The sequence below is a fragment of the Magnolia sinica genome, chromosome 13 (genome assembly GCF_029962835.1).
Source record: "Magnolia sinica isolate HGM2019 chromosome 13, MsV1, whole genome shotgun sequence".
In the NCBI taxonomy this organism is placed as follows: Eukaryota; Viridiplantae; Streptophyta; class Magnoliopsida; order Magnoliales; family Magnoliaceae; genus Magnolia; species Magnolia sinica.
The window spans coordinates 17696174-17710727 of NC_080585.1; the positions used below are offsets into that span (position 1 = coordinate 17696174).

Sequence of the window (14554 nt, forward strand, 5' to 3'; positions counted from 1 at the left end):
ATGACTCGGTCGCCGGAGCTGAACTGCATAATCCTGAGTTGGGAGATTGATTTTATTATCGATTTCGGCTACATGGGTCAGCTTCATTGGTTAGGTGGGTCAATTTGAATAATTAATACGACAGCTGCAACTTGCTCTGAGACAGGCCAAACCTGTCATGAGCCATTGGTGGATTCTACTATTAACTGTATTTTGACTTTCTTTAACATTAATGCTATGTTTGGATGCACAATGAATTGAATTGCAAACATTCATTCAGTTTAACCGAGTGGAAATGAGAAAATTGATTGTGTTTGGGGTCCAACTTGGAAATGATCAAATTGCAATTTGGAGCATAAACAGTCCGTCTGGATACTATGGAAACCACAAATTGGTTGCTTCCACCTGTATTGGACTGATAATTAGCGCTGTACACGAGTCGAGGTAGCTCGACAAACTCGCTCAACTCGGCTTGAGTCAACTCGGATTGACTCGGCTTGATGGCCGATTCCGGTTGAGTCAAGCTATTTTTGTGAAGCTCGAGTTGAGTTCAAGCCGAGTTCGAGCATGGGTCAGTTCAACTCGACTCGACTCAAAGCTCAAACTCGAGCTCAACTTGATAAATAAATATGAAAATTTTAAAATATTATATATATTAAAAACATTATATATATTTAATATATATACTAAAGTTTTAAGCCTTTTTTTTTAAAAAAAAACCTAGATAACCCGACCGGCCCTACTTTTGGGGCTTTCCCTTTCTTCTCCTCTTTCTCTCTACTACCCTACCCCACCCAGCCACTCCCGCACGCCCGCTCGGCCAACATCCATCAGACCTCTAGGGCTTCCAGCACGCTGCCCGCATGGAGTCGACTCCACCAAACCTATCTTTCTCTCACTCTCTCAACTCCCCGATCTCTCTAAACGAACCCGCGCCCAATTGGCCAATTCTGATCGAAGGCGGAAGATAGTATTACTGAAAATGGAGGTTTTGGTGGGCCATCAAAGTAGGTCAACAGCATTGGACAGTTCCGATTGAAGGTGGAAAATAGCATACACGTGTAACACTTCTAAAATAGCCAGTAGATCACCATGCATCTTCCTCATTTTATTTTATTTTTCCTTCATTCTTCATTTTTGTTTGTTGGGATGGCCCATTCGAGACATATGTTGTTGGCCACTCATCCATTAGTGGATCAATATTTTTTAGATTGGTCCATTGATGTATGAGACGATTTTGCCGTTCATCCACTTAGTGGACCACCATTGGATTGGGCCAATTCATGTATGTATTGTATCCTTGATGATATGAACAAGGTCGAGCTTGGCTCAAAGTAAACTCAACTCAACTCGAACCACTAGCTCAATTCGAACTCGAACTCAACTCGACAGCTTTGGCAAACAATCCAAGCTTCAATGTTGAGCTCGAGGGCGAGCTTGAGCTTGAGCTTGAGTTCAAGCTCGAGAACTCGAGTACAACGTGGACGAGTCGAGCCAAGCTTGGCCCACCTCGACTCGACTCGATGTACAGCCCTACTGATAATCAAGATTCAATTCTATAGTGCATCCAAACGCACCCAAAAGTGAATGAAATGTTATCATGTAGTTGTAAATTAGATGTGAAGTTGTACTAGTAATCTTTTAATGAAGGCCTTTGATGAATGGTGCTAAAACTGGAAAGCACTATGGGGCAGTGGATGCCAAGTCGTTGCCTGCAATGAATGGACGGTCCAATTGACGATCTGACTATCTCAAGTGTCCAAAGAAAGTAACTGTACCGTTGTGGTAGGCCTATTTGTAGATGATCATTGATCGCAATGAGTTCCGAACGGCTCATGGATGACTGTTCTCTCTCAACATTCTCTTAGGCTGCATTAGCTAAGGAGCAAGGCCCATCACACACTTGGGCGGTGGAATGTGGGGTCCACCTTGATTGCATCCATTTGGTCTACTGAAGGTCAGGCAGAGAAGTAGAGATCAAACCCCTAATTTTACAACGTTTGGGCGAGTGCTTGTACAGTACGTCGGATGGGACCCATGTTTCTGTGATCTAAACCGTCAATCAGATGGGCCTTAGCCTAGATGTCCCGTTCAAGAAAATAGCTCAGATCGAAAGAGCTGCCTTTCTTCAGTTGAATCTGAACCGTTGCTGTATTTTCTTTCTTAGCAATCCATTTGCTGGGCCCCTATTGAAGGGATGGGATTTTCCGTATGGTGCATAGGAGATCCACAGTGGGTCCATTATATCAACGGTTCAAGATCACTCGATTGACCGACAGTAGGAGATCTTAATGCAAAATGAGAAAAAGCACGCAAGAAAAACGCGTTCTCAGAGTTAAAAATGAGAATGGCTTGCTTGAACCGTTGAAATTCATATCCTCTCCCTAGCATCTCGTGGTAAACGTTGATGATGGAAGGGTAGTTGGGACCGTACATCTCTATATATATATATATATATATATATATATATATATATATATATATATATATAGGGAAAAGGTACAATGCGCTCGACCTCACGAGTCCGTCCCATGAGGTCGAGCTGTGTGGGCCCCACCGTGATGTGTTTCGAAAATCTAACCCATCAGTTGGATGCACCATTCCATCGTGGATCTAAATCTCAAAAATCAAGTCAATCCGTGATTTTTGTGGGCCACACCACATACAGAAGTGGGGAGGGGCCGTGCACCATTAAAACATTCATAATCAATTGTTTGGGACCACAGAGATGTGGTTTTCAAATCCAGCCCATCCGTTATGTGTGTCCCACTTGCATAAGGGTTCAGACCAAGTTTCAACAGAATTAAAAACTCAGGTGGGCCTCACAAAGTGCTTTTATATGTTTTAACGGTGTTTCACATGATTTTAGATGGTATGGTCCACCTGAGTTCCGTATACGGCTGATTTTTGGGATATCCCATAATTTAGAGGGTACCCATCAAATGCACAGTGTTGATGGTCGACACGCATCATGGTGGGGCCCACACAGCTCGACCTCACATATATATATGTATATATATATATATATATATATATATCTTGTTAGTACCCTACACTGCCAGTTCATACTTCACTGTTACCCACCCCCACTAGGGATCGATGCTAAGACCTCAGTGTTGAAACGAGGCATCTTTCGCTCAGTCTACCACTTGAGCTATGGATGAGGGTGTTGGGACCGTACATCACCATGTTGAAGACATAAGGAAATGTCACGTGATCCTGGATGGATTATTTTTGACAGGAACCATCTGGGTTCAGTTGTGGCCCCAAGAACAAACGTAGCTCTCATCCTTCCAAAGGTGGGTCCCAATGTCTATGCGCTCCAAATGAAAATAGTCAAGAATCCGTTAATCAGGGGTTGAGATCATTTAATCAATCTGATTTTGGGGTGATTAACTGTCTACAGCTTTTCTCGCAATTGAGACGGTTTAACTTGAGTTAGTATGTGTGAAATGTACCATTTCTGAGTACCTGAGTATGAACCATCTCACTCTCCAGAGTATCAACCAACGTCCCGGCTTTCCCGCTGCAGACTCGTAACGCGGCGTTATTTGATAATCTGGATGAGTATGATGCTTGATACGCAAGTACCTTAAAATGGTACACGTGTCATATAGCAACTAAAATGAAACAGACTAGATTGCGAAATCCACTTTCACTAAGTTAGAATCCAAATATCAGACTGTTTGAATAATCCTAGCCTTTGATAAATGAACACTCGTTTGTCGGAATGAGACCATTGGATATTTTCATTTTTAACCGTCCATTAAATGTCCACCCATCTCTGAGAGAAATTAACCACTGTGGACGCAACTTTTTATCCTGTTTCTTTTTCTGGAGAGTCCTAAACTTATCTTACCAACTTAGACTAGTCCGGATCCTCTGTTTGCCAAAACCAAGACTTTCCTCCGTCGCTGTATAGTCACTTGTCCGTCGCAGTCAGATGCAAAATCAATGCATTCCACCATCACGCGGTCTAATTACACTGCAATATCCAGCTTGATGCAAACAGAGGATCTGTTAGGCTTTGGACGTACGGACGAGCATTTGAGGACCAAAATACCCCTGCCTTCCTTTCAGAAGCGGATTGGCTGGTGGGCAGAGACGAGCGCTGACGGACGCGGATTTTCGTTCCTGCGCTGGGAACTCAGGTGGGGCCTACCGTGATGTTTGTGAGAAATCCTCGCCGTCTATCCATTTTGTAAGTTCATTTTAGAAAATGTTATTAAAAACGAACCGTTTCCAAAGCTCAAGTGAGCCGAAAACGTGATAATTGAACGTTCACAGTTGAAATATTTCTAGCCCACAAGTGTTTTGAATCATGCTAATATTTGTGACTTAAGTTCATCCCATTAGGAAAGAAGTTATTAATGGTATGGATGGCATGTAAACATCACTGTTGAACCTAGGTAGATTTCAACCGTAAGAATTTCCCCAACCATATTTCCCCAACCATATTTCCTTTAGTACAGCCCACTTGAGCTTTGGATAATGTTAATTTTCGCATCATGTTCCAAAATTAACTTACAAAATGGATGAAAGGTGCAGATTTCTCACCAACATCACAGTGGCCCCACCTATGTTCCCAACACAAGATCTTCATACAAAAGGTTTTAACAAGGAATCCACATCCAGTGCTCACGCTGCTTGAACTCCCAGTTGTACCAGCGGTTCAAAAAAGATCAAAGTTACATGGCCCCACAGTTATGTATTTGTTATATCCACCACGTTCATCCATATTTTGGAATCATTTTGGAGCATTATATATATATATATATATATATATATATATATATATATATATATATATATATATATCCAAAGATCAATTGGACCACACTACAATTAGCAACAAGGAAATTGATTTTCACCATTATTAATTTTGTAAGGCCCACCATAACATTTATTTTCCATCCAATCTATTCATAAGGTGTAACGTCCTGGAAATTGGTTGGTCGTGCATACACTTGACTCCCATGTTCTTGAGTATCACTTATAACCAATTTTTTATTATTTTGCGTTTAGTCAAGTTTAAATGCGTAGCGTGGAATTACTTGGAACATGAATCACAATCACATCTAGTCTATTAAAATGACGGAGGTAAAATATATATACAAGTCCAAAAGAATACATAATAGGTCGCACAAGGCGTTGCCCACAAAATCACAAAAAGAATACCAGGTCCAAAAGAATAAGATTGAGTCCACTACTCAGCAATCCAAATCCCGTCTACTGGGCCGACAGGGAACCGTCCATCAGCTGGAAGTAGGACAACTCATCCTCCTCCTCAAGGCTCGCGTCGCCATGCTCCTCATACTCTACATCACTTGCATCTACATGAGAGTCTGGTTGGTGTTTTAAAACACCGTCCCAGAGTAGTAGTGAATGATCAACTCAGTGGGTGCTATTAGTCTTAAGTTGTAACAAACATCAATTATATCATGAACTTAATGAAAGACAATCATTCATAAACACCTGACTAATCTTATTAATGCATATGCATGATAGATGATATGATACAAGCCATCGCCACAGCACTCCCTCAAGCGACTCCGTCTAACGATCGCGTATGAACAATACTTCCTCATTGCGACCTCGACTGCCGAGTCACCAACCTAGCTAGTGTGATACGATGATAATGTTAGCCGAGTTCTTAGTTAATTCCATTCGTCCACCAGGTTGGGGAAACTGATACACCCCTCGTATCAATGCTTTGAACTGGTTGTGAGGCTAAGGCCTCCCAACGTGTGAGGCCAAGACCCCGCGATCCTTGATCCTGTCGGGTTCTCCATTCCCGACTTCAAGCACACGGGGAGTGCTGAGAAAAGGGATCGCTTGCAGTCACTATGGGGAGAGTCATCACCCCAGTATAGGCCGACAGCTCAGACATAGTGTCCCATTCCACCATGCCCGGCTCACGAGGTAGTGGATCGGTTTCAATTTGGTTATCGATGGGCTACAACGATTGAAGGGTGTTCCAGGTTCCATACAGGTGTGGGCAAACATGGTTAATAAATATGAATGGTTAGTACATGGACTAGACCTTGCGAGTCCATGCGTGTACAAGACGAACGACATCGGGGACATACGACCCATGTAGTCCAACTACTGTTGTCCATCCGTACTCGCCCACATCCGTCGACCTAGCCTCAAGGTAATCCTACCAATGGGCCACCTTCTCTCACCTTAGTTTCCTAACCATCCTAAGGATTTGAGGGTAGTCCATAGCATGCCAAACAATCAGGATTATCAACTAGTGTAAGCAATATTATGCATTCATACTTCTCAACATAAAACTTAAATTTTTCTACCAAGTAAAACTAACAATGTTGTGAAATAAAGGTGCATGTGTGTTATGTAGGTTAGTGAGGAAGCTAAGCATAACATATATGTCATAGGAACAAAATGCACAAAGGTTAATGAATCATACATGCTATAGGGTAACATCATACACGAATCAACAAGACATGTACATGCAAACATTAAATTTATACCCAATCATGTGAGCAACAATAAACATTCCATAACTATTCTATGTTGATTAAAAGGATCAAGGTAAGGTCTTTCCTAGGTTCTCTCTAGATCCTCCAAATACATCATCCAAGTAATTAAAATCATTAGACTCATACTAAAATTGGTGCTAGGCCACCTAAGATTAACAGTCCACACCTATGGATCACTAAAGACTTGAAAAACAACCTAGGAGCGTGGATTTTGGGATCAATTGACCGGAATCCCTGAAGCAAGTACTTGTATGTTAGAACTCCAAGCCAATCCCTTCTTAACACAAGGGTTTCAAGAAAGGGATACGAGATTTACTTATACGATCAATGGAAACAATTCTTGCGGTTGTCGTAAGGGGTTTTCTTGAAGAAAAGGTAGGAAGTTGCAAGATTGGGTTTCCTTAGGCCTCACTTCGATCTAAGGTTCACCCACACTCTTCTTCACTCTCTTTTTCTCTCTTTACTCTCATTGTTCTCACCTTCTCTTAGGTTGTTGGAGTAATGGGGGAGTTATGAGAAAGAGGGCCTTAGGGCTTTATTCCCTAGACTTGGGCCATTTGACCTTAAGTTTCCTCAAATGCCCATAATGGCCCTCTAGGACTCCCTATTGATTTTAGGGAGGCCCTAACACCCCCTTGGTCACCAATTTTGGTGTGTAGGTGTCTCATGGCCCGATGAGGGGCCATGCAAAATTTGAAGACAATCGGACACAGGGTTTCCCTACATGACTCCAACCTTTAAATGGCCCTACGAGGACCACTCTAGTTGTTAGGGCGGTTCTGGTGGCCCTCTGGCCATGAAACTTATAGGATAGGTGCTCCATGGGCCGATGAAGGGTCATGCAAAATTTGAAAACGATCAGATGTGGGGTTTGATCGTATGGGTCCGATTTGTGATCAACGGTCACCGTTCCATGATCGGGTACCAGATTTTGTGGACGGGTGTAAAAAAAATACATTAGACCTCCACCGTAAATGTAAAAGAAATCCGATGGCTGGAAAGCCTAGTATCTCAATTTTTTTTACAAGTGCCAGATTTCAATCTTGGGCTTGGGTGAGTTGCGGTTGGTAAGTGCCACTGGGACGGCGAGGATAATTAATTTCTGGGTGTCCACTGAGTCCGTGGTCCGCGATGGACCACAAGCTCAGTGAGATCTTTGGTTTCCCAAATTTTTAGATTCTTCCGACCTTCCTTGGTCACTGTATGACCCGCACGGCCTGTTGTTAAGTGTAAAAGGGGCCATCTGGCTTGACGGTCCACACTTGGTTCAATCATAACCAGACTAGTCTACTCTAATGGGCTAATCCTAGGTTAATTTACTTGTGTTACACCACCACGAGTAGTTTAAACGAACGATCCTGCGGCAAATCGTACGTGGACGCCTCAGAACACTGTTCCGGTTGGACAGGACGTTACATAAGGTCACAAAGACCTGAATGAAATTGAGCGGGGCAAAGTAGAAATTGATTGGGGTAAACTAAAAATTGAGTGGGGCAAACTGAAAATTGAGCGGGGCAAACTAAAAATTGAGCGGGGCAAACTAGAAATTGAGCGGGACAAACTAAAATTTGTAAAATCATGTTTAGTGGATCATTGAGTGGGGCAAATTGAAAATTGAACGGGGCAAACTAGAAATTGAGCGGGACAAACTGAAATTTGTAAAATCATGTTTAGTGGACCATGAAATTGTAATCAAGGGACCAGTACACATATATAACTAAAATGTCACATGTAAATGGTGTATATGGATGAACGACATCGATAAATGCATGCATCAATGTGGGGCCCACATTTATAATGGATTTCAAAATCCACGAAAATCCTGCATGGACCAAATGCATGTATCAGTTTGGCCCGCTCAATTTCTAGGTTGCCCCGCTCAATTTCATTCAGGTCTTTGTAACCTTATAAATAGATTGGATGGAAAATAAACGTTATGGTGGGTCCTATGAAACTTTTTGGTGTGGTCCAATTGATATTTGGATAGTTAGCCTCACACAATTTCAAGCTTGCCTAGCTCAAATTCTCTATATCCCTTGCTCAATTTCTAGGTTGCCTCACTTAATTTCTCTATTTCCCTTGCTCAAATTCTAGGTTGCCCCGTTGATTTTCAAGTTCGCCCTGTTGAATTTCATGTTTCCCCCACTGAATATCATGTTAGCCTCGTTGAGTTTCAAGTTAGCCTCACTCAATTTCAAGCTTACCTCAAACAAATTCATGTTTCCCTTGCTCAATTTTTAGCTTGCCTTACTCAATTTTTAGCTTGCTTCGCTCAATTTTCACCTTGACTCGCTCAATTTCTTGTTTGCCTCGCTCAATTGCCAGGTTGCCTCGCTGAATTTCTAGGTCGCCTCGCTGAATTTTTAACTTGCCTCACTCAATTCCTAGCTTGTCTCGATGAACTTTTATGTTGCCTCGCTGAATTTCTAGGTTCTCTTCCTGAATTTATAGGTTGCTTTGTTGAATTTCTATATTCTCTTGCTCAATTTCTAGGTTCCCTCGCTCAATTTCTTAGATGAAAATTGAACTATGCAAACAAGGAATTTAGCAAGGCCTCACTTAAATTCAGAAGATGGTAAGCTTGCCATGATCGAGGTAACCTAATAATTAAGTGAGACAAGCTAAAATTTCAGCGAGTCAGGTTGATTTTGAGTTAGGGAAATATGAAGTTGAGCGAGGCAAGGTGAAAATTGACCGAGGCAACATATGAATCAAGCGAGGCAAGCTGAAGACTGAGTCAGACAAACAGGGAAATTAGCAAGGCAAGCTGAAGACTGAGTCAGACGAACAAGGAAATTAGCGAGGCAACCTAGAAGAAATTGATGATCTGTTATGATATCAAGCAACTGGATCTTATACTTATATAATGCTTACCTTTACCCCTTTGAAATCCCACCATCTTATTCCAAGTAAACTTGTACTCTCACCTTCTCTTTCTTAACTTTTAATGCGGACATAAAAAACTATTACACAACGTTTTATAGTCAAAGGGTTATAGAAAATGCTTAATGGCAACGATCAAACATTTTTGTTTCTTGTTAGAAAAGTGCTAGGATTTATGAAGAGTATCTCGATATGCTAGTCACAAGATCCATTTTTCTTATTTTTGTGGGCTGGCTTGGTATTCTTTTGATCATTCTGCCTAGTCAAAAGATCTCCTTTTCTGCTTATAATTATCTTCAATGAATAGTGGAGGTGGGAGTCATTACATGGAATTCGCAAAACAATTGAAATAAGAGGAGTCGGGGGGCACCAAACAAAACCTATCATGAGTGTGTGTGAAAAAAGAATATATATATATATATATATATATAAAGAGTGGGGAGGTCGTTAGACCAGCTGACGTTACCCATAGCTACGGTTATAATTCGTAGCCATAGGAGGGCCACCACTTCGCCAAGCCCACCCCAATTCGGGTTCCATTTGGGGATATAATCCGTAGCTATAGCTCTACTTTGAAAACCAAGAACATTTTTGTCCTCATATTTGCTGTCTGTACATACAAGGTCTAAGTTAGTAAGTTAAGTTTCGTATGTCCTGTAAAAAAATAAAATAAAAGGTGGCGTCTACAGTGGTAAATTTCTCCTGATCTAATAACCATACAATCAAATAAACGCAAATATTTGTTAATGATACATGTCAACTGTTAAACCTTTTTCAGATGGTTTAATCTGTATTAATTATATGGCATATATAGAATTTTTAAGTAATATATAAGTGCCTGCATATCATCCGTCACACCGCCAGAGTATCAATATTTTACTCATCTATGAACCAGAGCTTTGGTTAGCCGACACGTGTGAATCATCATGCACTTGCAATCATACGTGCGCGTATGGCACGTCTTTGCGTGATCCAAGATTTCCATCAGGTGGGTCAACGAGTTAGACCTTGCACGAATGGCAAGGCACGTCGCACGTGGAGAGATTGAAGTGTTTAATCGTCGCACGGTTGCCAATTGTCCGATATCCGGGCCATTAAGTCGGTCGGCCAAACCGTGCAACTTATCTTGTCCATCAGTTAGATCAATGTGGTCGTCGTTTGGGCCACACTCGTACGAGAAAAATGGATGGCTAGAAGGAAAATCACGAACGGCCTGTACTCAACATACAAACGTGGCCCACCTGATGAGAGGAACAGAAAATATTTTAAACTGAAGATGTTAGCATAGATCCCCACCTGACATATGTCTAGGATCATGCACACGTTTTCAAATTTGGCACGTGTACCGAGACTTATCCATTCAATCTTTCCTCGCGCAAATCGCTTTTGGCATCCATCACTGTTTACGCTTCCCGAGACTTGGATTTATGAAATTACTGAAATGCCCTTTAACATTCACCCATATCAAAAGCGTATTGCGTCTAGGTGGGCAACCGTTACGCATGGTTTTTATCCACGCCCTTAGTCCATTTTAAATATCATTTTAGAATATGAGCCAGAAAAAATTAATTTAATGCAGATCAAATGGTATAGTGGACCACACAATGGGGATTGAACACCCACCATTAAAAACTTAGCGGTGCACATAAAAGTTTTGGACTGGTATTTTTATTTTCCATAGCCTTATGAACAAGTTGTATGGTAAACAAATATCATGGTAGGCCTTATTAAGGTTTCACCCATATGTGTCATTATCACATCTACTTCCTATGGGATGGTCCATTTAAGCTTTAGGTCTGTTTCATTTTCTAGCTGATATTTTAAATTTATAAAAATGGATAAAACCTACTCATTATGGCGAGGCCTAAAGAGCTCCCCTGCTTAGATTGATGCAATCTACTTCGATTTGTGTGTGCAAGTGAGTGAAGTTGGCACATGTGAGCCACAAAATAATTATTGACTGATATTATAATAAAGATAAAATAGTCTCCAAATTTGTAGAGTCAATATAAACTTTTACTAAAACTAAAAAAAAATAAAATTTATAATTGATTTTACATGAATAACTAGTAGGCAAATCATGAATAAGATGTTTGTAAGTGAATAAATTTCAACGATGGTTTTCAACTCCAGAACCACCACTACTACCAAATATGAAAATGAGATAATTTATAATCCCAATTGATTCGAGAACTTGGCAAAACTCATATTGGATGATGATATAGTCATTGGTTTTCCCTTTTAAAACTATGTTATTATTTATTTTTGTTTCTAACTACTTTAGCACCCTTTCAATTCAAAAAGTCGTATCATTATCTTATGGGGAGTTAGTTACACTAGCAAATTATTAAATGCTACTATTGCTTAAGCTATGCCCAACGCTTGTGAAAATTCAAATCTGAGAAAGAAACGTTGTATCTCATTTTTATCTTTTATATTATCTCCCGTTATATCTCTATATTATCTTTTTATTTTCTCTATCACAATACATGTGCAGAAGGTTGAGATGAGTTATATATATATATATATATATATATATATATATATATATATATATATGGAAAAAGTACTATGCGCTCGACCTCACGATAAGATCTCGTGAGGTTGACCTGTGTTGGCCCCACCGTGATGCGTGTCGACCATCAACACCGTGCTTTTGATGGGTACCCTCTAAATTATGGGACATCCCAAAAATCACCTGTATACGGAACTCAGGTGGGCCATACCATCTAAAATCATGTGAAACACCGTTAAAACATATAAAAGCACTTGGTGGGGCCACCTGAGTTTTGAATGCTGCTGAAACTTGGTCTGAACCCTCATGCAAGTGTGAAACACATAATGGATGGGCTGGATTTGAAAACCACATCTCAGTGGGCCCAAAAAACTGATTATGAATGTTTTAATGGTGCACGGCCCCTCCCCACTTCTGTATGTGCAAGTCACGGATTGACTTGATTTTTGAGACCTAGGCTCACGATGGAACGGTGCATTTGACTGATGGGATAGATGTTTGAAACGCATCACGGTGGGGCCCACACAGCTCGATCTCATGGGACGGACTCGTGAGGTCGAGCGCATAGTACCTTTTCCCACATATATATATTCGCAATAATATTTATCCTAAAATCTTCCGGTATTTTAAAATACCACGATAATATCGCATAATCGTTTAGTATTTTCTCGCGATATTATACCTTTTTAAAAATATCGGCGATGCTTGGGAGTTGGGACGCTGAACTTAACTTCCAACCCTAGTTCCCGCCCCCATGGAATCACGAAATGACGAAAACGCCCTTTATCCTGAACATGACCAAATTACCCCTCGCCCATCGATTAATGAACCGATCGTTCTTTTACCGCTAAAATTCGCTGCTTCTCTCTGTCATTTCCTTTGTTCGAGACGAAGGCGGGCATCGAAACGGATGGAGAAAGAAACCCTAGCTCCTTCTTCTTCCTCGAATCATCCCGACCTTCCGCCAGAAGACGCTTGGATCGATTCCTATCGCAGATTATCCCCACAATGGCAATCATTCCAGCAATCTTCTCAGGCACTCTCCTTCATTTCCCAATTTTTTCTTTTCTCTAATTTCCCTCCTTTTCTTGTAATTTTCACCCCGGAATCATGCTTTTGATCATACATCAGTTTTATATATTTACTGAGATTTGACGCTGAAAGCTCGTTTTTTTTTTTCAAAATCCTAATGGACTTCCTTCTTTTTTCTTTTTTACTTTATAGATTCTCGCTTGCAATCTGCGTATTTTCCTTTTTGAACTTCGTTTTTACGTTAGGATTTTCATGTGTATAATCCCTTGTACGGTTTGTATTTTTAGGGTTTTCTTGTTAGGGATGTATGTGCACTTTTCTATTTTCTTTTTAGTTTAATTTTTAATTTTTTAATTTTTAAAATTTTTGGAATTCATTAATTGGTTTTAAGCTCTGTTTGGATGCATTGTTGAATTGAATTGCAATTATAGCATGAGGTAGTGAGAATGGCCAAATTGCGATTGCTTTCACTAGCAGTCATGTTGAGGGACTTCCAACTTATTATGTTACTTTCAATCTGGAGTTGAATGAATGTAACCGCAACTGGTAAGTTACTTCTCGTTGTTGTGTTTGGATGCACAAGTGAATAGAATTGTGAACATTCCATTTAAAACGAGATGAAATGACAGATTTGTAGTATGGTGTTTGGAAGCATCCTTAATGAAGAAGAGCCCTCAAATTGCTGTTAGGTTCCTTTCAAGTCCAACTTGAAAGTAATGAAATTGCAATATGGAGATGCATGCACACAAACACCTACTTCAATATAATGTAAGAGGATGGGTAACTGCAATTTGGTCAACACTTCACTATGTGCCTCTTTGGATGCACCATCAAAACAAGGTTTCGGATTGAAACCCTGGTTTTGTGGCCTGTTTGGCTTGTCACCTGCAAACTGTCTTTTTATACCCACCTGAAGATTTAGTTGAGAAATCAACATCTCCCCCAAAACCATTCTGATTGGTTTTTGACAAAATGATGGTACGGAAATTGCGGGAAAAGGGTTTCTGCGGAAAAGCCCTTGGTGACAGTTGCATCCAAAGGGGCCCTAGATTCATTATTGCAACTCAACTGGAGTGTGAGTACTGCGGTATTCACCCTTCACAGTGTGGTCATTTCCAATCAGTCCATAGTCTTGCAAATGAACACTTCTTTTTTAATTTTAATATTATAGGCTGGGGTTTTCCAAACAGGCTTCAATCTCGATTTCAATATCTAGGGTCAATCAGTTTGATGCAGCGAGGTTGGATGTTGAAATGTCGGCTATGTTGAAAGAACAGTTAGTTAAAGTCTTCTCTTTAATGAAGGTATTTCTACCTGATTTCAATTTTATTGATTTCATTTCATCAGAGGTATTGTTGGGCAGCTGTCTGTTGGCATGTCATTTACTCTTTTTCTCTCTTGTTGGGATTAGCCAGGATTCTTATTTCAGTATGAACCGGAACTTGACGCTTTTCTGGAATTTCTGATTTGGAGGTTTTCGATATGGGTAGATAAGCCAACTCCAGGAAACACACTTATGAATCTGAGGTATAGAGATGAGCGTGCTGCGAGTATGAGAGGAAAAGAAGGTTTGCTTGCTCTTGCCTGTCTCTGCTCTCTTGATGGAAGCTGCTGAGATCTCAAAGTCCGTAGTTGTGTGGTT

General features: G+C 40.6%; 1 protein-coding gene across 2 annotated transcripts in view; it reads left to right on the forward strand.

Annotated features, from left to right (window-relative positions):
- The first annotated feature begins 12668 nt into the window (after window positions 1–12668).
- Window positions 12669–14554, forward strand: part of LOC131223033 (peroxisome biogenesis protein 2) — a 30322-nt gene continuing 28436 nt past the window's right edge. Inside the window, exons 1-3 of one of the 2 annotated variants that reach the window (XM_058218313.1) lie at window positions 12669–12916; window positions 14103–14216; window positions 14324–14480. In XM_058218313.1, the coding sequence (XP_058074296.1) occupies window positions 12791–12916; window positions 14103–14216; window positions 14324–14480 (397 nt within the window). In that variant the 5' untranslated portion in view covers window positions 12669–12790. Of the gene's footprint in view, window positions 12917–14083; window positions 14217–14323; window positions 14481–14554 lie in introns of both variants that reach the window. The other variant, XM_058218314.1, reaches the window with a different exon arrangement.